Genomic DNA, 25,822 nt, shown 5'->3' with positions numbered 1-25,822 from the left:
GAATCCATTGTCTTAATAGATAGCTTCAAAGGTGCATGATCAGAAATGGTAATAGAATCATATTTACAATCAATAACATCTGTAAGTAAATGATGATCAATAAAGAAGTAGTCAATTCTTGAATAATTATCATAAACATGGGAAAAGTATGAAAGTTCTTTGTCATTGGGATGTAAAAAACGCCAAATTTCGGAGATTCCAGAATCAACATAAAGGAATTAATAAGAGAGGCCGATTTATTTGGAAGAGCTTGGGTGGGCTTAAATCTATCCATCGAAGGGTTTAAGCAACAGTTAAAAACCCCATCCATTATCAGCATGTACTGATTAAAATTAGGAAAGGATGTAAATAAACACTTAAAAAATTCAGGATAGTCAGTATTCGGCATAAACATTAACTAAAACAACTTTTTGATTAAAAAGTGAACCAGTAATAAGCAAAAATCTACCTTGTGGGTCCGAAATTGTTTCATAGTGTATAAAAGAGGTTGAAGAATCTATAAAAATGGAAACGCCTCTTACTTTGGCTTGGGAATTTGAGTGATACTGTTGGGCTTTCCAAAACCTAAAGAAACGTTGACTGTCCACCTTCCTCACATGAGTCTCTTGTACAAAGATAATATTAGCATTCATTCTGTGGAATACTTTGAATACTTTTTTCCATTTGATCGGATGATTTAAACCATTAGTATTCCAAGAAACAAAATTAATAATCTTATCCATATTGCCAATATTTATTACAATTAATATATAAGGTTAAACAAAAGATGACCTCATGGATCTGGAAGAGGGAAGTAAGTTCAAGGAGGAACCGGAAGTCATGACACTGCAACCATTTTTGTAGTTTCAAGTCAGCCCATGAAGTAAAACTAAGCGTGAAGCAAGCAAAAAGAAAAGTCCCCCTCCCTCCACCCTCAAAACCCCAGGAAAAAAGCCAAAAAGAGGCAAGCAGGCAATCTAAAACTAATTTTATCTCCATGTCTCAAGACGGCAACTCAAACAAAAAAGTAAAAAAAAACAGATACAAACCACCCATATTTTAAGAAAGGGTTAATATAACAAAGATTAAACTATAAAATTAGTGTTATATATATATATATAAAACAAAAGGATTAAAAGAAAAAAAAACTAAAATGTTAAAACCCATAAATGGATAATATTGTATTAGTATTTTAAAAGAAAGTCCTTAAACTTATTCAGACACATCCGAATGGATGTGATGTATCCAAGCACTAAGGTCTTTGGGGGAAAAGAAATGACATCTTAGAAAAGTTTTTTATTAAAAGAAACCTTAATATTTAAGTGTTAAAATATTTTAAAAATGTATATGAACTAAAGGAAGAACCTAATGAGTTACTTTCAAAACTAACAAAATAATAATATTAAAAAAACGAACTCAGTATAAACCAAAAAAAAATGGACCTTTACCGTGTGTAATAAATACACTGTTAGCCATCACACAAAAATCATCAAATTATAAAAGATCTAAATCTATAGGCTAATTATTAACATGAAGAAAAGAAAAGAAAATTTAATACAAATAGTAAAATTACAATACATTAGTCAACTTGTAGTTAAAAAATACTATTCTTCAAGGAATCTTTGAGCATCCACTGGAGATTTGAACAGCCGATGAGTCCCATCTTGGAGAATAACTCTCAATTGTGCTGGAAATAACAGCGCTTGTTTGTAGCCTTTCTGATGAATTTCCGACATAACCAATTTAAAAGCCATTCTTGCCCTTAAAACTTTGGGACTATAGTCTTCCAGAATACAAAATTTAAAATTTTTAAAGCTGATCATACCCTTTTTCCAGGCAGCCCGAATCAAGTTTTATTTTCCAGTCAAAACTTAAAATACAAAATTAACATTTTCTGTAGTGTCTATACCTTTATTAGTAATTAGTGTATGGAAAGTAGATTTCCACAAATTGTCCATTATCTTCTTCTGTTACATTCAGCAAGTTCAAACATATAGTTCTTACCTATATGTTTATAATATGTTACTATAAACATATAGTATATGTCTATATATAATACCTGGGGATACGAATTGACAATAAACTGGACTGGTCAAAGAACACTGAGGCTGTCTACAAGAAGGGTCAGAGCCGTCTCTACTTCCTGAGGAGACTGAGGTCCTTTAACATCTGCCAGATGATGCTGAGAATGTTCTACGAGTCTGTGGTGACCAGTGCTATCATGTTTGCTGTTGTGTGCTGGGGCTGCAGGCTGAGGGTAGCAGACACCAACAGAATAAACAAACTCATTCGTAAGGACAGTGATGTTGTGGGGGTGGAACTGGACTCTCTGACGGTGGTGTCTGAAAAGAGGATGCTGTCCAAGTTGCGTGCCATCTTGGACAATGACTCCCATCCACTCCATTATGTACTGGTTAGGCACAGGAGTACATTCAGCCAGAGACTCATTTCACCAAGTTGCAACACTGAGCGTCATTGGAAGTCATTCCTGCCTGTGGCCATCAAACTTTACAACTCCTCCCTCGGAGTGTCAGACACCCTAAACCAATAGGCTGGTCCTGGATTTATTTCCACTTGGCATAATTAACTTATTATTATTTAATTATTTATGGTTTTATATTGCTATATTTCTACACTATTCTTGGTTGGTGCGGCTGTAACGCAACCCAATTTCCCTCGGGATCAATAAAGTATGTCTGTCTGTCTGTCTGTCTTGCTGTACCAACGTATTTAGCCACATGTGCATGAATTTCCAGCACAGAATACAGAGAAGCATTAATTTTAATTGCTAAGATAATGTTATCAATAACCACTTAGACCATATTAGAGTTAGACTTTTTTTGCATATCTATTTTCACTCTTGCTTCATGCTCTTTTGGAGTTTCAGTTAACATGCACAAAATTCCACATTTCTTCTGGCTGTATAGTTTGGTAACTGTATCTATATGAATTCTCTGGTTAAGATGTCATTTAGTCTAACTTCAATTCTTCCTATTTTCTTTTCCACTAAACTCGTCCCCAACATTCGCTTTTGCACAACTGGTACATACATCGCCAGTATGTAAAAATATCAACAATTTTTTTTATTTTGATGTAAATACGATAGTTCAGTATCTACCATAAATTTTGTTCAAGCTTTGTTCTTCAAAGCACTTAACTTTTCTTCTGCTTTTCTTTTCAACATCCTTAGGATACTAAAAATAATAATGATCATTATTTCAGAATACTAAAAATAATTATTATTTGAAAAATTTAACAAGGTGAGTCAAAATTTATGATTTTAATAAAATAACCACAGTCATGTAAACAATTTTATAGAAATGAATTTTTACTTTGTTCTGACAAGATTTTATTAAAATTTCTCATTAGATTATGATTATTTGAAAGATTACTTACCAAAAATTCAGAATATAGATTTTTCACACCAAATCAACATAAACACATCTTGCAATGCAATTAAATTATGTCAGGCAGTCAAAATAACTAACAGGCACAATAGCAAAAATAAAAATGTTTTGACTAGATGGTGTCAGCATTCAGCAGGCCAGTGGTTTACTGACAATGAGCTACCAACTTTCATTTTGTTTATTGTTACAGATTGTAACAGTGTTATAACTTGAAATGTTGAAAATGTAAATATGTTGAAGCTCTAAAATGTTTCAAAGTCAAAATTGTACTACATTTATTACTTAGATTTCAAAATTAAGTTAGCATAATTTCAAAATTATATTTACATTATATAAAAGAAAATTCCAGCTGTGCAACAACAAAGGCATGTTTGTAGGAGCATTTCAGTTACTGTGCACCTGTGCACCCGTGCAGCTTAGATGGCACAGTGATAAGAGCATATATTTATCCTTATGCTTGCTTATATTGCAAAAGTTAGGATGGACAAGAGCAAAAACTATGTGTGAATGTCTCAAACTATTCTGCTAATTTCTGACCTTAAATAGTATGTAGAAATTTTAGTATCTGAAAACTAGAATCAAACATACTTTTAAACCATGCAACTGTGACCAGCATTGTAGAACGTTGGTAGTAGTCATTGTCAGTGGACACCACCAATTGTTATTTTCTAGATCTGATGCATATTCTGACCTTATTGAAATTTATTGGCTGTATTCCTTTATATTATTTATTATGAACTCAATAAACTTTTAAGTGGAGCCAACTTTAGATTAAATAATGGAGATCAATCACCTCATTGATAACATGGATTTTGTTGTGTCATCAAAATGAGGATAACTTCCAATTTGCTGCTTTTATTGGGAAATACCTCACTGGTAATAAAGCACAAAGAGATATTTAGATGATATGAAATGTGCAAGTAGTCTTTAACAGAGCTACTCATTTAAGATTATTTTTCAGTTTCCATGATACACCAGCAAGCTGCAACCCCACATTACAATACACCGCAAGGAAGTGGACAACATTACCAGGGACAATCGACTATGGGAATGATGGGTCAGAGTAACCAAGGCAGCAACATTATGGGGCAAAGGCCGATGGGTCCTTATAGATCAACACAACAAGGTAAGATGTGCATGGTTACATTTTGATGCAAAACTAATGATACCTTTTTCCAGTGTAATCATTCTTTTCTTGACTCTGTCAATGAATACTGGAGGATGCATGTAGTGTGCAAAACAGGTAAATAGTATTGCAAACAGCTCACTATCCTAATTTACAATGCCTCAATGACGGCAGGGCAATAGTCTCACAGCCTGAGGGAAAAAGCGTTATCATTGACAGTCCTAGTCCCGATGCTTCTGTACTTCCTTCATGATGGTAGTGGGCCAAAGAGATTGTGGGACGGATGACAGGGATCCTCAACAATGCTTTAGGCCCTTGCCTTGCAATGCTCCCAGTAAATGTCACAAACAGAGTGGAGGGAGACCCTGATGATCCTCTTGGCTGTTTTTACTATTATCTATAGAGTCTTGCAGTCCAATGCCTTGCAACCTCCGTACCACACAATGATGCAGCCATAGACACATTCTTTATGGTGCTTCTGTAGATTTAGAATAGGATGAGGAGCTTCATGTATCTTAAAGTGTAGATGCTATTGTGCGTTCTTGACAAGTGAGGAGGTATTGTGGGTCCAGGTTAGATTTCCATTACTTGCACACCAAGGAACTTTGTTCATTTCACTCTCTCATGGCAGAGCCATTAATGTGCAATGGAGAGTAGTCAACCTGTGCCTTCCTGAAGTCCACAATCATCTCTTTTGTCTTGTCCATGTTGAGTCTTGGGTTGTTGTTCTTGCACCATTTGATAAGCCTCTTTACCTCTTCACTGTATGCTGACTCATCATTGTTGTTCATGGGGCCAACCATTGTAGTATCATCAGCAAATTTCATGATTTGGTTTCAGCTGAATCTGGCAATGCAGTTACGAGTTAGCAGTCTGAGTAGCAGTGGGCTGAGCACACAGAGCTGTGGTGGACGCCACTGCTCAGATTGATGGAGCTTGAGATGTTGCTGCCAATTCAGTCTGACTGAGGTCTTTCGGTCATGAAATCTAACATCCAGTTACAGTAAGGGGTGTTGAGACCAACGTTGACACCCTCTGAGGGATAATCATGCTAAATGCCTAAGTCAATGAACAACATTCTGGCTTGTGAGGCATAATTTTCTTGGTGGACTGGATGAGTAGAGGGCCAAGGCAGTGGCATTATCAGTAGATTGATTTGAGCGGTAGGCTAACTGGAGATGGCCCAATGTAACTTTTCTTTCTTTTCTTTTTCAATCTTTTTATTAGTATTAATAATATTATGAACAAAATACAATTAATATATTGATAAAGGGATTACAAACATACAAATTCCCATTACACATGAAGGAATACATAAGCAATGAATACAGTATAAGTAAGTTTTCCCAAAACATGAACCATATAATATATATATGACCAAGGTAAATCTAGATATTTCATAATATATAATATAAAAAAAGAAAAAAAAATATATGCAAAGTTGACTAACCTACTAATCTAGTATCTAAGGAAAAAAAAGGAAGCAAAAAAAGAAAAAAAAACTAAAAAAGAGAAAAAAAAGGGCTGTTTATAGTATCTCACAAGAATACATGAACATCAATGTCGTCAACTCCGATCCTCTCAACATAAATACGATTAAAGCTGAAAAAACCAATAAGCTTGGCACAGGGCCATATTACATCATATGAAAATATTGAATAAATGGTCTCCATATCTTTTCAAATTTAATAGAAGTATCAAATACAGCACTTCTAATTTTTTCTAAATTTAGACATAACATAGTTTGAGAAAGCCAATGAAATACCGTGAGAGGATTAATTTCCTTCCAATTCAACAAAATAGATCTTCTAGCCATCAAAGTGAGAAAAGCAATCATTCGACAGGCAGAAGGAGATAAATGGAGTGAGTCCATCATCGGTAAACCAAAAATTGCGGTAATAGGATGGGGTTGTAAATCGATGTTCAGTACCGCAGAGATAATATCAAAAATATCTTTCCAATATTTTTTCAAAAGCGGACATGACCAAAACATATGAGTTAAAGACGCGATTTCTAATTGACATCTGTCACAAATAGGGTTTATATAAGAATAAAAATGAGCTAATTTATCCTTGGACATATGGGCCCTGTGTACAACCTTGAATTGTATTAATGAATGTTTGGCACATATAGATGATGTATTAACTAATTGAAGAATTCTATCCCAATTCTCAATAGGAATAATAAGATTAAGCTCTCTTTCCCAATCATTTTTGGTCTTATCAAAGGGCACTGAACGTATCTTCATAATTATATTATAAAGTTTTGATATAAGCCCTTTTTGAGAAGGGTTTAATTCAAACTCTCCAAAATATCTGAAGACACAAAATTTGGAAATGTAGGAAGTACCATACTTAAAAAATGCCTAACCTGTAAGTATCTAAAAAAATGAAATCTAGGCAAATTATATTTATTAGATAATTGCTCAAAAGACATAAAACAGTTGTCCGAAAATAAATCAGAAAATCTTAATAAACCCTTAGTTTTCCAAGCCAAAAAAGCTTGATCTATAATTGAGGGGTGGAAAAAACAATTAGATACAATAGGACTATTTAAAACGAATTGAGTCAACCCGAAAAATTTCCAAAATTGAAACCATATACGTAAGGTATATTTAACTATCGGGTTGTCAATTCGTTTCGGCAATTTAGAAAGAGCAAAAGGGAGAGATGTCCCTAAAATAGAACCCAGAGCATAACCTGGTACCAATTTAGTTTCCAAACTCACCCAATGAGGGGCAAAAGGACCATCCCATTCTTTCAACCAACATAACAAATATCTAATATTAACTGCCCAATAATAAAATCTGAAATTGGGTAATGCCAACCCACCTTCCTTCTTTGTCTTCTGTAAGTATGTTTTACCTAATCTGGGATTTTTATTCTGCCATATATATGAGGAAATTTTTGAATCAACATTAGTAAAAAAGGATTTCGGAATAAAAATTGGTACCGCTTGAAAAATATATAAAAATTTAGGTAAAATAACCATCTTAATAGCATTAATCCTACCTATCAGAGATAAAGATAATGGTGACCACTTAGTAAACAAACCTTTAATCTGATCAATTAAGGGTAGAAAATTAAACCTAAATAATTCTTTATGGTTTTTTGTGATTTTAATCCCTAAGTAAGTAAAAGAGTCATTAACTAATTTAAAAGGTAAAATACCATAGCTTGGGACCTGTCTATTCAAAGGAAACAATTCACTCTTATTAAGATTTAACTTATACCCAGAAAACTCACTAAATTGAGCCAACAATGATAAGACTGCTGGAATAGATTTCTCAGGGTTAGAGATGAATAATAATAAATCATCTGCATACAAAGATACCTTATGAATATCTGTTCCACGATTAATACCCAAAATATCCTGTGATTCTCTGATGGCAATTGCCAAAGGTTCTAAAGCAATGTTAAATAGTAATGGGCTAAGAGGACAACCTTGTCTAGTGCCCCGAAATAAACGAAAAAATGGAGATCTTTGATTATTAGTAAACACCGAGACTACTGGAGTTTGATAAATCAGTTTAATCCAAGAAATAAAGGTCGGACTGAAATTAAACTTCTCCAGCACATCAAATAAGTAAGGCCATTCAACTCTATCAAATGCTTTCTCCGCATCTAATGAAATAACACATTCTGAAGTGTTATGTGAAGGAGTATAAACAATATTCAGTAATCTCCTAACATTGAAAAAAGAATAGCGATTTTTAATAAAACCGGTTTGATCTTCCGAAATAATTTGGGGTAATACCTTCTCCAGCCTGGAAGCCAGTAACTTGGAAAAGATCTTAGAATCCACATTCAATAAAGATATTGGTCTATAAGATGCACAGTCAGTAGGGTCTTTATCTTTCTTCAGTATTAAGGAAATGGAAGCTCTATAAAAAGATTGTGGCAAATTCCCCAATCTAATTGCTTCTTCAAAAACCTTGCATAGCCAGGGAGAAAGAGTAGCAGAAAAACATTTTAAAAATTCTGCTGTATACCCATCTGGACCTGGTGCTTTCCCAGAATTCATTGAGGAAATAACCCCTTTAATTTCCGCATCCGTGAACGGAGTATCTAATACTGAAAGATCATCGGATGATAATTTTGGAAAATTCAATTTCCCAAGAAAATCACACATGGTATTATGATCCTGAGGGAATACCAATGTAACTTAAAGATGGGATTTTACATGATTTATTACCAGCTGATCAAAGCACTTCATAATTATTAAAGTCAGTGCCAGTGGACTATTTTAGTGAGATGTTAATATATTAATATATCGGTTAGCTGTGACACACAGTCCCTCAACACCTGAGTATTTTTTTTAATATGCAATCATCATCATCATGATGTGTCATGTCATTTCATGGAAGTGATCATGATCTTATGACCATGATTGTTCTTTGCAAATTTTTCTACAGCAGTGGTTTGTTGTAGCCTTCTTCTGGGGACTGTCTTTACAAGACAGGTGACCCCAGTCATTATCAATATTCTTCAGAGATTGTCTGCCTGGCGTCAGTGATCGCATAACCAGGACTTGTGATATGCACCAGTTGCTTATACGGCCATCCACCACCTATTCTTATGGCTTCATGTCATCCTAATTGGTGGGCTAAGCAGGTGCTACACCTTGCCCAAGGATGACCTGCAGGCTAGTGGAGGGAGAGAGTGCTTAACACTTCCTTTAGAAGAGGCATATCTCCACCCCGCCACCCCTTTTATACAATAGCTTTGAGAGAAGGAAGTTCAGTAATGTGAACTTGCTGGGTAATCTGCCAGGTGAACCTAAGAGAGGTTTCTAGCACAGGAGCTCATTCATTTCAATGAAGACAAACAATTGTGAAGGATAAGAGTAAGGTCATTTACTTTTATTTGTATTATTTAAATTTTAAATTGTTATTTTATTTACTCTTATGGATTTACAGTTTTATTGCTTTTCATGTTACTGAATGTCAAGGATAGATTTGATAATTGGCCAAACTAGGCATGTGATTATCAAAGATGTTTAGTTGTTTCATGGATTGGGCTTCTTCTGGCCTGATTCTTAACAGCATTACTCTGCCTGAGGTGCTGCTACTATGCATGGCCTCATCAATTTGGACTGTGTGAGCTTCTGCAAGCAGTTTCCTAACAAGAGATCCACAAAAGGAAAATGTATACTGATATCAGCAGCAAGATCTAGTTTAGTGTTTAACTGATTTACACAATTTGACACTTCAATCTTCCTTTAAGGGATAGTGCAAATAGATCCAAGCCAAATTGCTCTGTAGCTGCTTCATATTTTTAATTATCTCAACAAGCTTTTAGGGATTAATTACAGTTTGAAGTTGGCAATTATTTTTCTTTTCCTAAGATTATTAAATGGTCAAATGTTGGTATATTATAAAAAGGTATTGTGTATATAGTGACAAGTGTTTCTAATTGCTTTTTGCTATATTTAAATTTTTTTTTGATGAACTCCTTCTGTACAAATCTGTTCTTGAGAGTAAACAAGCTGGTAATTTCTATGTGCAATGGTAATTGGTTTTACCTTGCTGTACATTTCTTGTGTACTGAATCTGTGTAACATAGCATTGTCCTGGGAAGTTGGAAGCACCTAACATGGCTGTGATGCTACCTTTCTGTCTAATCTTGCCTGAAAGTTACTATATTAATTCTGTAAGGGCATTTGATAGCCTGCATACAACTGGCTAGGAATCCATCCACAGAGAGTGGTGTTGGAAAATTGCCAACTCAGAATAGAGCAATTTTAAGTAATTTTTAAAATCGGCATCCATTGGGAAATTCCTCTTTTTTCATTTAGCATTTTTCCACCATAAAATACCCTGAAATTACTTTGGCAGTAGTGCAAATTCATCTGCATTGAGATTTTTAAACATATGAAAAATAATAGTTGCATGCATACAGAACGAGATTTTTTTGTTCTGTTCAAAGTATTAACACTATATTGTTTGTTCTGATTGAGATCAATCATCTCCTGTAACCCTTAATACAACCTCCTATGTGGTCTGACTTCTTTGCTAATGGAAGTTATAGTAAGTCTTAGCTTCCCAACGTTGGGATGCTGCTGTTGATCTCTGCAATATCTTGTAATTTGCTGTCCTTTTGGGAGTTCACCCAAACTCAATGCCGGTGGGAAAACGTCATATTCTACATTTCCTTCATACCATGTGAACAGACATGGTATGCCACATGCATTTGTCTGTATTACAAGATTCTCTGCTGGACAGCTATTACAAATTACAAGGGCGATGGTGCTCAAAAAGCTGAAAAACCTAAGGTACATGTCACCCGGACCAGATGAATTGCACCCTAGGGTTGTGAAAGAGGTAGTGGTAGAGATGGTGGAGGCATTAGTAATAATCTTTAAAAACTCATTGGACTCTGGCATGGTGCCAGAAGACTAGAAAATTGCAAATGTCACTCCAGTCTTTAAAAAAGGAAGGAGGCAGCAGAAAGGAAATGATAGGCCAGTTAGCCTGACCTCGGTGGTTGAGAAGATGTTGAAGTCTATTTTTAAGGATGAGATTATGGAGTATTTGGTGACGCAGGACAAGATAGGGCAAAATTGGCAAGGCTAGCCAAAAGGTGGTGAATTTGTGATATTTGTTACCACAGGCAGCTGTGGAGGCCAGGTCGTTGGGTGTATTTAAGGCAGAGCTTGATAGGTTCTTGATTGGACATGGCATCAAAGGTTATGGGGAGAAGGCCAGAGAGCAGGGCTGAGGAAATGAAAAAGGATCTGCCATGTTTGAATGGTGGAGCAAGCTCGATTGGCCAAATGACCTAATTCTGCTCCTATGTCTTATAGTCTTATGTATATGTACATTGAGAGATCTCCCTGCTAATCTCCTGGTGAAAACCACTATCCTGGATAGTCATATTGTCCTCTGCATTAAGAACATGCCTCTTGTAGGGCTTTTAACTAGTGTGACCTGGTCTCCTATCTCTGAAGCCATCATTTATTCAGTAGCAACACTCCCAACAGTCACATTAAAAGCTGGATGGTAAGATTGTATCTGCTGGGTTGTGTGCAGATACATCTGAGAAATTACAACATGGCATAACAAAAAGCCAAGCTGTATCCAGGTTTCTCAAATTCAGCGGGTTATCACACAGAAAATTCAAGAGATGCCTTTCCATGAACCTTGCAACTATATTTCCCTTTGGGTTTGTGATTTTCATCAATTTTAGGGCGACACAGTTTTATACAGGAGGAGGCTATGGGGTCTCCCAGCAGTTCAGTCACATTCTCCCTTATTTCTCCTTAGCCCTGTAAGTTATTCTTTCTCACATTTTCATTAAATCCATTTAATTCTTTCACCATTTAATAATTATACTAAGAGATAATTTGCAGTAGCCAATTAATCTCACAGTACATCTTTGAGATGTAGGAGGACATAGAAGTACTTATGAACATTCACATAATCACAAAGTGAATTTGTAGACTTCATGAAGACAGCACCTCAGGTTAGAATTCAACAGAGATCCTAGGGGCAGTGAGGAAGCAGCAATGATTCCTGTGCACATCTATGCCAAAAGAACTCAGAATTTATTTGTAAGCCAGTTATTTCTGTAAGCCATAAATAAAGGTAGGAAGAGATAATAAGAGTACTGTGAGCTCACCTGTCACGCACTTTTGCACCAGATTAAAATCTACATTTTGGAATTAAGTTTAATTTCTTCCCAATTCAGTCATTTGGGTAACTTTTTTTTGTTTCCTGTCTCACATCTGTTAAATGTTCTCCCAGTTGAATCGAAAATTTTAATAGCTCACAACAATTTCAAAAATAAAAGTGAAACCAAGTCTTAATTCAGAATTGCTGTGCTCAAACTGTAGGATAATTTATTTTTTAATTTAAAAAAAAAACAAGTGAACATTGAGAGCCTGAGGAGAGAAAGCAAAAAGAGAATTTACATGTTGCAGCAGTATAAAACAGTGGATAGGCCATTTTGAAGTATTGTGCCCAATTCTGATCACCGCATTATAGGAGATTTTTAAGAGGGTGTACCAGAGGTTTACCAGAATAGGGTCTTGATTGGTGAGTATTAGCTATCAGGAGAGGTTGAATAAACTTGGTTTGTTTTCGGTGGAGCACTGGAGGCTGAGGAGCAATGTGATAGAGGTTTAGAAAATAATTATAGGCATTGATAGGATAGATATTTGGTCTTTTGTATAGAATAGAAAAATCAAATACGAGAAAGATAGTCTTAAGTGAGAAGGGGCAAGTTTTCTTGTACAAAGCCTAGAATATGCTGCTAAGGAAAGTGGTAGAAGCAACATTTTAAGAAGCATTTAAACACTCATGAATAGGCAAGGAATAGATGGATTTACACTTTGTGCAATCAAATGGATTTCATTTAGATAGGTGGCATAGTCAGTGCTGTCAAGTAGGCTTGAAGGGCCTGTTGTTCAACTTGACAAATTATTTTGTGACAAACTGCAGTAAGCTAATTTGTACACATTAAAGTCCAATAAATGGGAATGTTAATGTTTCGGAGATGTTGGTTGAAGCATAAGTCTTGGTCAGAATATCAGGGGAACACTAAAGACTCTTGAATATTTTTATGGGAGATAACTAGTTCCCAGTTTATTATCTCAGCTGAAGAACAGTTTCCAGTAGATCAAGGACCATGGCAATGATTGAAACAAATAAAGCAAATCTAATGTCCAGTACATCAAACATTGACAGATGGAAATCTTTATTATTTGAATTTTTGGATAAATGTTGTGATGGCCACCAAGCAGTTAGAGTAAATGCTTCTAAATAGTGAGACAGAACAAAGCATGGTTACAATCTTAAAGACTTGAGTATGTTTAAAAGTAGAATTTGTGATAAGTTTAGATGTAGGAATGTAGCCAAGAAGAGTTTAAATTTGTACAGTTCCTTATGTAATTTACTCAATTGTTAAAACCTATGCTTCTGGTTACTGTGGCTGAGACTGTGAAATGTAACATGAATATAAGCTACAATATGCCATGGTTAATCCATTCAAAACTTGCTCCTGCTACTATGCTAGATGCTGCTAGCACAATTGTATCACTTGTTTGTTATGACATTTCATATAATATATTTTTAATCTTCAGATAACAATTCAGTATTTTTTTCCTGAGCAGAGAACATTCAGTAATTTTCTTGTGTGCATGTTTAGTTTTTAGGTGAAAACATGGCTGAATAAATTGTCTATGTACAGAACATGACTTTGAAACACAAAACTACAACAAAATTATCAAACTGGTTACTGTTTCTTCTTTGGTTTTGCAGGGTCTTCTCAGCAATACATTGGACAGGAAGATTACTATGGTGAGCAATATGGACATGCCCAAGGACCCACAGATACCATTAATCAACAGTATTATCCTGATGGTACATTTTTTTTCCCTTAGACTGCCATTCATATTTGTAATGTGAAAATTTTATCTAACTAGATAAAGATTTATCTACCAGTAAATCATTTGCTCTTCAATCTGCTAACTTATGTGTACTGAAACTGCATAATATTAAAAATCTGAGATGATTAAAAGTCATTTTTGACGAATTTTATAATGTTGCTTAATGTATTATGTGGTGTAAGGAAGTATTGCTTTGTAAATTTCAAGGAAAAATCATTTTGGTAGAGGAACAAATTGCCACCTTACATATTTTCATGTAGCAACCTGGTTTTGACAGATATTTTTTTCCCAAAATTCTGACCCTGTCTACTTGTGTTTAAGGAGCTATCTTTCTGAATACAATTGTTTATTGCATTATACAGCTGCAATTTAAAAATCTTTTTTTAATTGCAGCACTTTAGTTGACCTGATCAATTTTATTAAGGTTTAGCTTAGCTTCTGGGTGTGACCCTATGTTAAAATGAACACTCTCATTTGCCTTTTGAAAGACTTCCTCAACTTTTGGGTTACTCTCCCCTTAGATTTTGTAAAAACCACTGTATATTGTGTCTCTTATTATTCTTACCAACATGAATCATTTTAAACATATTATTTTTCAAGCATATGTTTACCTAATTGATACAGACTTCCGAAGTATCTTCTTTCTCATTGTTTACTGCATTTCAAACTTTAGTACCATCCACAAAAATATAATACTATCCAAGACCAGGTAATAATGTATCAAAACGGGAGTGATTTAATTTTCCTAAATTAAAAATTATTTATTTTTATTTAGAGAGGATAGCCATGAGTAACTTCTGACTTAATTGGTTGTGGGATGTATGGTGAACATTTTACATGATTGGTGAGACCTCTCTATCTTTGCAACTTTTAAACAAGAGATAATTGATTACAATTACATGCACATATATTATAAACATAAAAGGCTTGAGATTATTTCAATGTGATTTTTAGTAGGTTAGTTATATTTTTCCCTTGAGGTGATTTAGAAATTTATTTCATTCAAAGACTTTAATTGTACAACATTGTAAAATAATTCATTTTCTTCCTGCAACATGCCCTGTAGGTCATAGTGAATATGCATACCAACAATCTTATGCAGAACAAGGATACGAGAGGTCATTTGAGGAATCCTCACAACATTATTATGAAGGAGGTAATATGAATAAATATACATCATTATGCAGCTAAAACTGCATAATGCAGTTAAAATGCAGTGAGGAAAATGGAAGGATATGGACATTATGTAGGCATAAGGGATTAGTGTAGTTGGCCATTTGATTACTAATTTATTTGGTTTGGCACTGCTTTGTGGGCCTAAAGCCTGTTCCTGTGCTGTACTCTTCTATGTTCTATGTTCTGTGTAAAACTCAAATGGTTAACTACAATTTCTGCTGCACAAACATATAGTTGAAAGTATAATAATAGATGAATATCTCATATATATTAAGTTTAACAGATGTATAGATTTAGGGGGACCAGATTTGAAATACTTAAATCCATTTGACTTAAAACTGCAACTTTTCATTTACTCTCATTTAAAATTTAGACATTGCTTGCGAAGGTATATTTATTGCAAATCCCTGAATGTCCATTGGAAGATGATGGTGACCATCCTTGAACCACTGCAACCTGCTGAAATTACTACTATCGAGGTGCACTAGGGAGTTCTAGGATTTGGGCTTAATGATGACAAATGAATTGGGATCTTTTTTCAGGTCAAATTGGAGGATGATTTAGAAGAGAACTTTCGGGTGGCAGTGTTCCCATTTGCTTGTTGCACTTGGTCTTTGAATTAGTAAAAATTGTGGTTTGGAAGGAACAATTGAAGGCGGCTTAATGAATTAATAGCAGTGTATTTAAAGGTGATGTATATGGACCCAATGCACAAAACAACCATATCTGCTTGACAGCACTTCGTTAAAAGTAGCATTTGTCTGCACAGACAAAGGGAAATTTCTGAAAAATTCAGTGTATGGCTAACAAAATGATTTTCTCTGATTTTGCAAATAATTTTTCACTGATACCAGCATTCTTGATGGCCTGATCTTCTATACATAGTGATAAGGGCTTCAGCTTATCGACAGAGGAAACTTTTAGAAAATTACTTGATTTTGTTAACTTACCTGCATATGATTGATATAAGTAAATAGATGAATGCTATTACAGGACCTGAACAGCATCTATGTTGGGTGGAATTGTATGCTGATTTTCTGTGAGTTCTTTTGATTTATAGAACTTGTATTTAATTCATAAGGCATGTTGCAGGCAAGACTGGATGTTATTACCTCCCTCCAGTAAATGACCACAATCAAGCAAGCTATAAGGAAGATGGTCTAAAGATTTGGTTTTCAGAAGATGACAGAGGGATTTTTAGCATGTATTTCAATGTTGCAAGAGTCTGATAGCTAAAGGCATCCTGATACAAATGATAAAGGGCAAGGGTATGAACCATTAGGGTCAAAGGAGGCTAAAATGAACAGCATTGCTTTGGATGGATTTAGGTTGGGAGGGTCTGTGAAAGGGAGGTAAGCCAGGACACCCTTGAATGAAAAATGAAAAAGGAGTGGCTGATGGTTTAGTGAATAGCCATCACATGAGCCATGTTTAGGGGTGAATATAATTGCTGATTGTTATGGAGAGATAAAGGGCAATGTTTTAGTGTGGGGTCAAAAAGGATATTATCAATAGTTGGTAGAGCCTGAGGAGTAGTCAGAGGCAAAAGCAAGATTGGGGATTGAGGAGTAGGACCATTCAGGAATCAAGAAGGAAATGTGCCTATGGGAGGGTCTCAATTAATACTTTGCTACAGTATTCACCAGGAGGAGTGGGACTTTGACAAATGTGAGTTTACCACAGAACAGGCTAATGTGCTGGAGCATGTTGAGGTTAAAAAGCCAGGCAGTGATCTTTATGTCCTTACTAGCCACAGACTGGTACCAGAGAATTGGACAATGGCAAATTTTGTTCCAATGTTCAAAAAAGGTAATAGGGACAATCCTGGGAATTATAGACCAATGGGTCTTCCCTTGGTGCTGGCCAAATATTGAAGAGGATTCTTAGGGACAGGATTAATGAGCATTTGGAGAAACAGTCTTATTAGGGATGGTCAGCAGAGCTATGTACCTCACAAGCTTAAATGAGTTCTTCAAGGAGGTAACAAAACAAATTAATGACAGTAGAGTAGTGGATGTGGTGTATATCAATTTTAGAAAGTCACTTGACAAGGTTCTCTGTGGTAGGCTCGTCCAGAAAAACATGTGGCATGGGATCCATGGAAATTTAGCTGTGAGGATTTGGAATTGGCTTGCCCACAGAAGGCAGTGGGTGGTAGTAGATGGAGTGTATTCTGCCTGGAGGTTGGTAGTAATGTTCTGTAGGGATCTATTCTTGGATCCCTGCTCTTTGTGATCTTTTTATAAATAACTTGGATAAGGAATTAGAAGGATAGGATCTGCAGATGATTTAAAGATCAGAGTTGTTGTGGATAGTGCAGAAGGTTGTCATAGTTTATAATGGCATATAGACAGGACACAAAGCTGGGTGGAGAAATGACAACTGGAGTTCAATCCAGGAAAGTGTGAAATTATAAGACCAAACTTGAAGGTGGAGTACAAGGTTAATGGTAGGTTTCATAGCAGTGTGGCAGAACAAAGGGATTTTGCTGTCCTTGTCCATTGATCTTTCAAAGTTGCTGGTGTGCTGGCTTTGTTGTCAGTCAGCAGATTGAGTTCAAGAACCTCAAGGTAATGTTGCAGCATTATAAAATTCTGGTTTGACCACACTAGGAATATTGTGTTCATTTCTGGTCACCTCATTATAGGAAAGATGAGTTTTAGAGAAGGTACAAGGAAATTTACCAGGATGCTGCTTGGATTAGAGAGCATATTTTATGAGGATAGGCTGAGCAAGCTAGGGCTTTTCCCTTTGGAGCAACAGAGGACAGAGGCAACTTGATAGAGGTGTATAAGATTATAAGAGGCATAGAGAGAGTGGACAGTTAGCACTTTTTCCTCAGGGCAACATTGGCCAATACCAGAAGACATCCATTTAAGGCGAATGGAGGAAAGTTTAAGAGAGATGTTAGAGATAGTTTTTTTTTTTAAAACAGAGTAGTGCATCCCTAGGTGGTAGAAGATGATACAATAAGGACATTTAAAAGAATCTCAGGTATGTGAACGTTAAAAAAATGGAGGATTATGGCTTGTGTAGGAGGGAAGGTTTCGATTAATAGTGTAGTAGGTTTATGTAGGTCGGCACAACATCAAAGGTCTAAGAGTCCATACAATGCTGTACTATTTTGGGTTCTGTGAGTCTGGGTTTATAAAAGCAATTTTAATTGGTGCTTCATTTTGAATACTTACTTACTCTCTGATGTGATGATCTGGTCCTGTTAAACATTAGTTACATCCAGATGGTAATGATATAATAAAGACAAATGCAACCTGACATGTTTTAGTGAACTGAATAAGAAGTTAAGTTTGGTGGTTTGGGAATGGAAAATTGTTGTGGGTGGGTAAAGAATTAGACAATTAGTGATTAGGGAAGATTGGAACACTGCCCTTACACTTTTTGGACTTGGATTGAATTAGATGAAAGTCAGTCTAGACTACTTTTTTTTTGGTAACAAAACTTAAAGGCCTTTGAGTAGAATAAGCTGAAATGATTGTTTGTGCTTCAGTGCCAGTGGTACAATGAGCTGGATATCATTGCACAATTTTTGAAATTCAGTAAGTCTTCAAAAAGGAACCTAGCCTGCCATGTACTGCCCACTTCTGGTTTTAATACAAGTTGAAAAATTAACCAGTGCTACATCAATATATATGTTACTAAAATGCGGCTTTCAATTTTACAATATTCCATTCTCAACTCCTCTTGCCCAGTCGTTGGCAAATCCAACATGTGAAAGGAGAAGATAGGACCTGGATCCCTAAGATAAGCATGCATGCAGCATTGAATGAATATTAGCAAAAGAAATTGTTTCCTCTATGCCCACCAATTCACACAGTAAAACTGGCATTCTACACCCTCATCACTGTCTGTAACATGTCTTTCTGTGATTAAGACCTTGTCTCCAAGTCTACCATACTTCTCTGTCCAATCATTGCTGCGGGATCTACCTGCTTTCCTCATTTAGGGCCATATGCTGCCTACTTCTTTTGATGAGCTCCTATCCAGTCAGTCTCACTACCTTTAGTGGGGGGGGGGGGGGGTGTCAACAAAATGTGTAGTTTATTTAGGAAACTTTTCTTCCTGGCTTCATAACTTCCTAATGTCAACTCCAGATTTCCAGTCCTGCTCTGGATGAAGCCATAGCTTGCTTTAGAAGTTGGAGAAAAATCAGAGAGCAGTAGATGGCATGTACTGTTGAGTGTTTGTATCAGAAGCAACAATGCTTATCATATATAGGTCACTTGCAGAAAAGGGCAGAGAAATGGCAGGTGGAGGTTAACCTGATCAAATATGAAGTATTACACTTTGGGAGATCAACTGTAAAGATACAGTACCTTGTTAATGGAAGGACCCTTAACAATATTGATGAGCAAAGGGAAAATAGGATTTCATTTCACACTTCCCTTAAAGTGGTGATTCAGGTTGATAGGGTGGTAAAGAAGGCATATGGCATGCTTGCCTTGATTAGTTCAAGAGTGGGGAGGTTGCAGCTTTTTAAAACCATTTTAAGCCACATCTAGAGTATTGCATTCAATTCTGGTTCCTGTATTATAGGAAGGATGTCAAAGCTTTGATGAGTGCAGAAGAGGTTTGCCAGAATACTGCCTGGATTAGAGGGCACGTTCTTATACGGAGAGGCTAGACAAACTTAGGGTTTTTTTCCTCTAAAACGGCAATGGCTGAGGGGAGATCTGATTGTAGTTTATAAAATTTTGAGAGGCATTGATGGACAGTCAGTGTATTTTTCCCAGAGTTGAAATGCATAATACCAGAGGACATGCATTTAAGGTGAGAGGGGATAAATTCAAAGGATATGTGTGCAGCAAGTTTTTTTTTTACACTTAGAGTAGTGGGTCCCTGGAATGTGCTGTCTGGAGTGATCATGGAGGCAAACGTGAAAAAGGGTGTTCAAGAGGCTCTTAGATAGGCTCATGAATGTGTATGAAATGGAAGTATATAGCATTGTATAGGCAGAAAGGATTAGTTTAGTTGGGAACTTGATTACTAACTTAGTTCGGCACAGCATTGTGGTTGATTGGCCTGTTCCTATGCTGTACTGTGCTATGTTTTACAGTATGTTAATAAATCATGATAGTGGCAAAATAATCTGATAGAATGTTTGAAGCGAAACAAAACTTAAGTACTGAAAATGCTGGAAGAACTCAGCAGGGTAAACAACATCAATGGGGAGAGAAGCAGATGATGTTTCATGTAAAGATAGAACAATAGAACTATGAAAGAGAGTAAATGAGCATTTTTTAAGGTTGCAAAATTAGAGGAGTGGAGAGAACAGAGGGGATGTATGTGATAGGGTACAGACTAAGTTATCATAATATCAATTATTTTAAAGGAACTGGCTGTTAAAGATAACAAGAGAGATAAAGAGGTGGTTACCTGCAAATATTAAGTTCAAGATTAAGTCCCAAAGGCAGTTGTATACCTGGACAGAAGGTGAGGTGCTTTTCCATGAGCTTATGTAGGCACTTGTAGGAGACCTAAGACATGGAGGTCAGAATCAAGTGGAACAAATGGTTGAAGAGCAGATGACTGGAAGTTCAGGATTGACTTGTGGACTGAGTAACAATTCTTGACAAAGTGGTTACTTAACCTGCCTTTAGTTTCTGCAGTGCAGAGAAGACTATGTCTTGAGCATCAAGGTGTGTAATGAAGGGTTCTTAACATGAAATGTTGATTCTATTTCTCTTCCCAAAAATGCTGCATGATCTGCTGAATGCTTCCACCATTTTCTGTTTTAATTTCTGATACTGTTCGTACCTAATAATGCATTATTTCCTACAGAATCACTGACGATCAGAAATTGCAGTAACCACAGTATTATAGTTTGATTTGGAATGAGAATGTAGTCATTTTGCAGATTTTGAATGGTTGTGTTTTACTACTTTTATAGTAAGGACAACAAGATTTAACAGCCTCTTCTGACATTTATCCAGGCAATTCACAATATGCCCAACAACAAACTGCTTACCAGCAGGGACCAACCCAGCAACAGACTTACACCCAGCAGCAATATCCTTCCCAACAGAGCTATCCAGGACAACAACAAGGATATGGTGAGTGGGAGAAAAACACCAACGATGAATTATGAATGTTTAATATACAGATAATGCAGAAGCAGATTGTCATAATGTGTTTGAAACCTGTTTATATTTGGCCTGTAGAATATACATCTGAGTTTGTTAATAACCATCCAGATCACAATTTAAAAGCTTGAAGCACAGTACCACATCTGCAGCAAACCAGACCCCACAGACTATCATAAGTCACATTGAATTCTGCTATTATGATTTCTAAAGCATTTTTTTTTCCAGTAAGAAATGTAGATGGGTACCTGGAGAACCTCAGATCTCAAACTGAGCAGATAACTATGAAACTTTATGGGGATTTAGGCATTACTGTTCTTGTGGATTCTGGATAACAATATACAGCTAGGAGATTCAAGTTGTGTTGCTGGCAATTTTATCTGAGCTGAGAGTTTGTCTCTACACATGCATCTTGTGCTCAGTTCCTTGATCATGTTGTGTAGATTTTAGTGTTGTATTGGTTTCCATCAATAAAGCTGCATAACACTTGCCTAAATAAAACTGCTTTGACTCAGAAATATGAGAATAAGTATTTTGCAAAGAATTGTAGGGGAAGAATCATAACCACTTAGTGGTCTGCTTTCCTTTCATTTATAACCAATACACAAGCAAGTAGTTTTCTACTATTTCAGCAAGCTTATCATTAAGAAACTTGTGAGATATTGCAATTTCCTACAGTAGTTTGAATTCTATCATGCACTTTTCATTTTTGGTAAGGGGGATCCACAAAGCAATTAACAATGCAGAATATTTTTAAAGGCAATTCAACCTCTTTCTTGGAGGAAAATGAAGTAGATACTGACGTATTACTTTTTAAATTTTCTGTAACTGGCAAATGAGGAATATCATTTGGCATTACAAAGTGATCCAGCATGGCTGAAGACGGTTCAATCCATCATACTCCAGCTTAAAAGCCAAGTAAAGCAGTTGTTCAGTAAATGCAAATCTGTGAACGAGTAAACTATGAAGCTTACTCAGTGGCATTTCAGCAGGTTACAGTGCCTACAAGAAGTATTCCCTGCCCCCCAGTTTTCATGTTTTATTGCTTTACAGCATTGGATCACGGTGAATTTAATTTGGCTTTTTTTGATACTGATCAACAGAAAAAGACTTTCATGTCAAAGGGAAAACAAATGTCCACAAAGAGATCTAAATTAATTACAAATATAAAACACAAAATAATTAATTGCTTAAGTACTCACCCCTTTCAAGTCAGTATTTAGTAGATGTGTCTTTGGCAGCAATTACAGCCTTGAGTCTGTGTGGATAGGTCTCGATCAGCTTTGCACATCTGGACAACAATTTTTCCCCATTCTTCTTTACAAAACTGCTCAAGCTCTGTCAGATTGCAAAGGGATCATGAGTGAACAGACTTTTTAAAGTCTAGTCACATTTTCAATTGGATTGAGGTCTTGACTCTGACTTGGCTACTCCAGGACATTAACTTTGTTTTTAAGCCATTCCTTTGTGGCTTTGGCTTTATGCTTGGGATTATTATCTTGCTGGAAAACAAATATTCCAAGTCACAGTTCTCTTGCAGACTGCATCAGGTTTTCCTCCAGGATTTCCCTGAATTTTGCAACATTCATTTTACTTTCTACTTTCATAAGCCTTCCAGGGCCTACTGCAGTGAAGCATTTCCACAGAATAATGCAGCCACCACCATGCTTCAGGTTAGAGATGGTGTGTTTTTGATGATGTGCAGTGTTTGGCCTTTGCTAAACATAGCATTTACCCTGGCCATAAAGCTCAGTTTTGGTTTAATCAGACCATAGAACCTTCTTCCAGCTAATTTCAGAGTTTCCCACATGCCTTCTGGCAAAGTCTAGCTGAGATTTCATGAGAGTTTTTCTTTCAAACAGTGCTTTCTTTTTGGCACTCTCCCATAAAACTATGACTGGTGAAGCACCCAAGCAACAGTTGTATCTGTAGTCTGTCCCATCTCAGCCTCTGAAGCTTGTAATTCATCCACAGTTGTCATAAGTCTCTTGGTGGCCTCCATCACTAGTCCCCTTCTTGCACAGTCACTCAGTTTTTGAGGATAGCCTGCTCTAGGCAGATTTATAGCTGTGCAATATTCTTTCCATTTCTTGATGATTGACTTAATTGTACTCCAAGGGATATTCAGTGACTTTGAATTGTTTTTGTATCTATCTCCCCACTTCTGTAAGCTATTCATGGAGTCGCTTGGAGTATTCTTTTGTCTTCATGGTGTAGTGTTTGCTAGGATACTGACTCACCAGCAGTTCAACCTTCTATATGCAAGTGTATTTTTACGACAATCAACTGAAACACCTTGACTGCACACAGGTGATTTCCATTTAACTAATTATGTGACTTCTAAACCAATTGGCTGCCCCAGTGATGATTTGGTGTGTTATATTAAAGGGGGTGAATATTAATATAATCAATTACTTTGTGTTTTGTATTTTAAATTAATTTTGATTACTTTGTAGAGATCTGTTTTCATTTTTAATCAAAAGAATCTTTTTCTGTTGATCAGTGTCAAAAAAGCCAAATTAAGTCCACCATGATTCAATGTTGTGAAGCAATAAAATATGAAACCTTCCAAGGGAACATTAAAGTTTATACAAATACTTTTTATAGGCACTGTATATTCAGACTTACCCAGTTATGGATGTTAGGCCTGCATGTTCTATAAAGTTTGATTAGCCTACACTATACTACTGTCATAATTCTGTAAGCATTATTGGTTTACCCAGGAACTCAGTTGATGTGGCCCCTCTGCCTTTTAACATGAAATTGGACTGAAATATTTTCACAACAGAATATCAAAAATATTAACAAATAAAACTAATTAAAACCACTTTTTCAGTGATTAATGCCAGAGACCTTTGTGGAATTGAGTCTTGATTTTTTAAAGTTCTACAATGTTAATCTGAAACTGAATAAAAGCACCCTTTGCCTCAATACATGAAAACTGCCAACAAATTTAGATTAGCATTTCCTGATGCATCAATATGATTTATTTTCCCACATCAACTTCTAAATGAATTTATCAATGAAGGGGATTAGCCCACCAAGAACGTAGTTTCCTTTCTTCAGTTGGGTACAGCTGCATTAGATTAAGCTCCATTTATTTTGAGCACTTATATATAATCCAAATCACATTCATGGCACTAGGTTTTGATTTGTTGAGTAAAGACAGCACCTATTGTCCATCATACCTTGACTATGTGAAGGTGGTGTTGAGTCATTATTATGCTTTAGTTTCCACCATACCCCTGATCAACATCTTTATTTGGTCCTCTGTAAACCTAAAGTCATTCAAAACATTTTTTTTGTTTCCCCCTCCCCTTAGCTTGTGTCCTAACTTGTACCTATTATTAAATCTTGTCCTGGGCTTGCCAACCTATGTTGCCTTTTGGTTAATAAGAACATAAGAAAGTAGGAACAGGAGTAGGCCATCCTGCTCATGAACCCTGTTTCACTATTCGTTATGATTATGGTTGAGTAGCCCCAGGCATTGTGTCTCTCCTGTGCCAGTTCTCTTTAGTCCTCAATTTCCAAATCTTTCAAATACTTAGCTACCTCCTCTTTAAGAACCTCTGATGATCAGCTTTCACAATCCTCCAGAGTAGAGAATTCACCAGAGATTTACCATCATCCCCTGTGAGTATTGTTCCAGTACACTTCAGTTTTAAAATGTCACCTAAATCTTCTAACTGTGTCCATTATTTAAGAGTTTCTCTCTGTGGAGATATTCTACCTGGTTATGCCTCTTCAGGATCTTGCATGTTTCAATAACTCATTCTTAACTCCAAAGAATATAGATCTAATTGCTTTATCGACTAATGGTAGGACAGTCTTTTTATCCTAGGAATTAGCCTAGTGAGCTTCCTTTGTACTGCCAATATAATATACCTGTACACATCAGACTTCCAATATAACTCGGAGTCCTGCCATGTGCAGAAGTTCGCTGATGACACGGCCATAGTGGGGTGTGTCAGGAATGGACAGGAGGAGGAGTATAGGAAACTGATACAGGACTTTGTGATATGGTGCAACTCAAACTACCTGCGTCTCAATATCACCAAGACCAAGGAGATGGTGGTGGACTTTAGGAGATCTAGGCCTCATATGGAGCCAGTGATCATTAATGGAGAATGTGTGGAGCAGGTTAAGACCTACAAGTATCTGGGAGTACAGTTAGACGAGAAGCTAGACTGGACTGCCAACACAGATGCCTTGTGCAGGAAGGCACAGAGTCGACTGTACTTCCTTAGAAGGTTGGCGTCATTCAATGTCTGTAGTGAGATGCTGAAGATGTTCTATAGGTCAGTTGTGGAGAGCGCCCTCTTCTTTGTGGTGGCGTGTTGGGGAGGAAGCATTAAGAAGAGGGACGCCTCACGTCTTAATAAGCTGGTAAGGAAGGCGGGCTCTGTCGTGGGCAAAGTACTGGAGAGTTTAACATCGGTAGCTGAGCGAAGGGCGCTGAGTAGGCTACGGTCAATTATGGAAAACTCTGAACATCCTCTACATAGCACCATCCAGAGACAGAGAAGCAGTTTCAGCGACAGGTTACTATCGATGCAATGCTCCTCAGACAGGATGAAGAGGTCAATACTCCCCAATGCCATTAGGCTTTACAATTCTACCGCCAGGACTTAAGAACTTTTTAAAAGCTA

The 25,822-nt window shown here is 36.4% G+C and overlaps 1 protein-coding gene across 4 annotated transcripts in view; it reads left to right on the top strand.

Annotated features, from left to right (window-relative positions):
- Positions 1–25,822, top strand: part of LOC140736146 (calcium-responsive transactivator-like) — a 97,891-nt gene that overhangs the window by 41,740 nt on the left and 30,329 nt on the right. For 2 of the 4 annotated variants that reach the window (XM_073061971.1, XM_073061969.1), the window contains exons 6-9: positions 4,348–4,512; positions 13,772–13,873; positions 14,966–15,055; positions 21,024–21,143. In XM_073061971.1, the coding sequence (XP_072918072.1) occupies positions 4,348–4,512; positions 13,772–13,873; positions 14,966–15,055; positions 21,024–21,143 (477 nt within the window). The remainder of the gene's footprint in view (positions 1–4,347; positions 4,513–13,771; positions 13,874–14,965; positions 15,056–21,023; positions 21,144–25,822) is intronic. The other 2 variants (XM_073061970.1, XM_073061972.1) reach the window with 2 other exon arrangements.

Source organism: Hemitrygon akajei, chromosome 11 (assembly GCF_048418815.1).
Source record: "Hemitrygon akajei chromosome 11, sHemAka1.3, whole genome shotgun sequence".
NCBI lineage: Eukaryota > Metazoa > Chordata > Chondrichthyes > Myliobatiformes > Dasyatidae > Hemitrygon > Hemitrygon akajei.
Note: the sequence above shows the minus strand (reverse complement) of the source record. Positions and strands in the feature narration are given on the sequence as shown.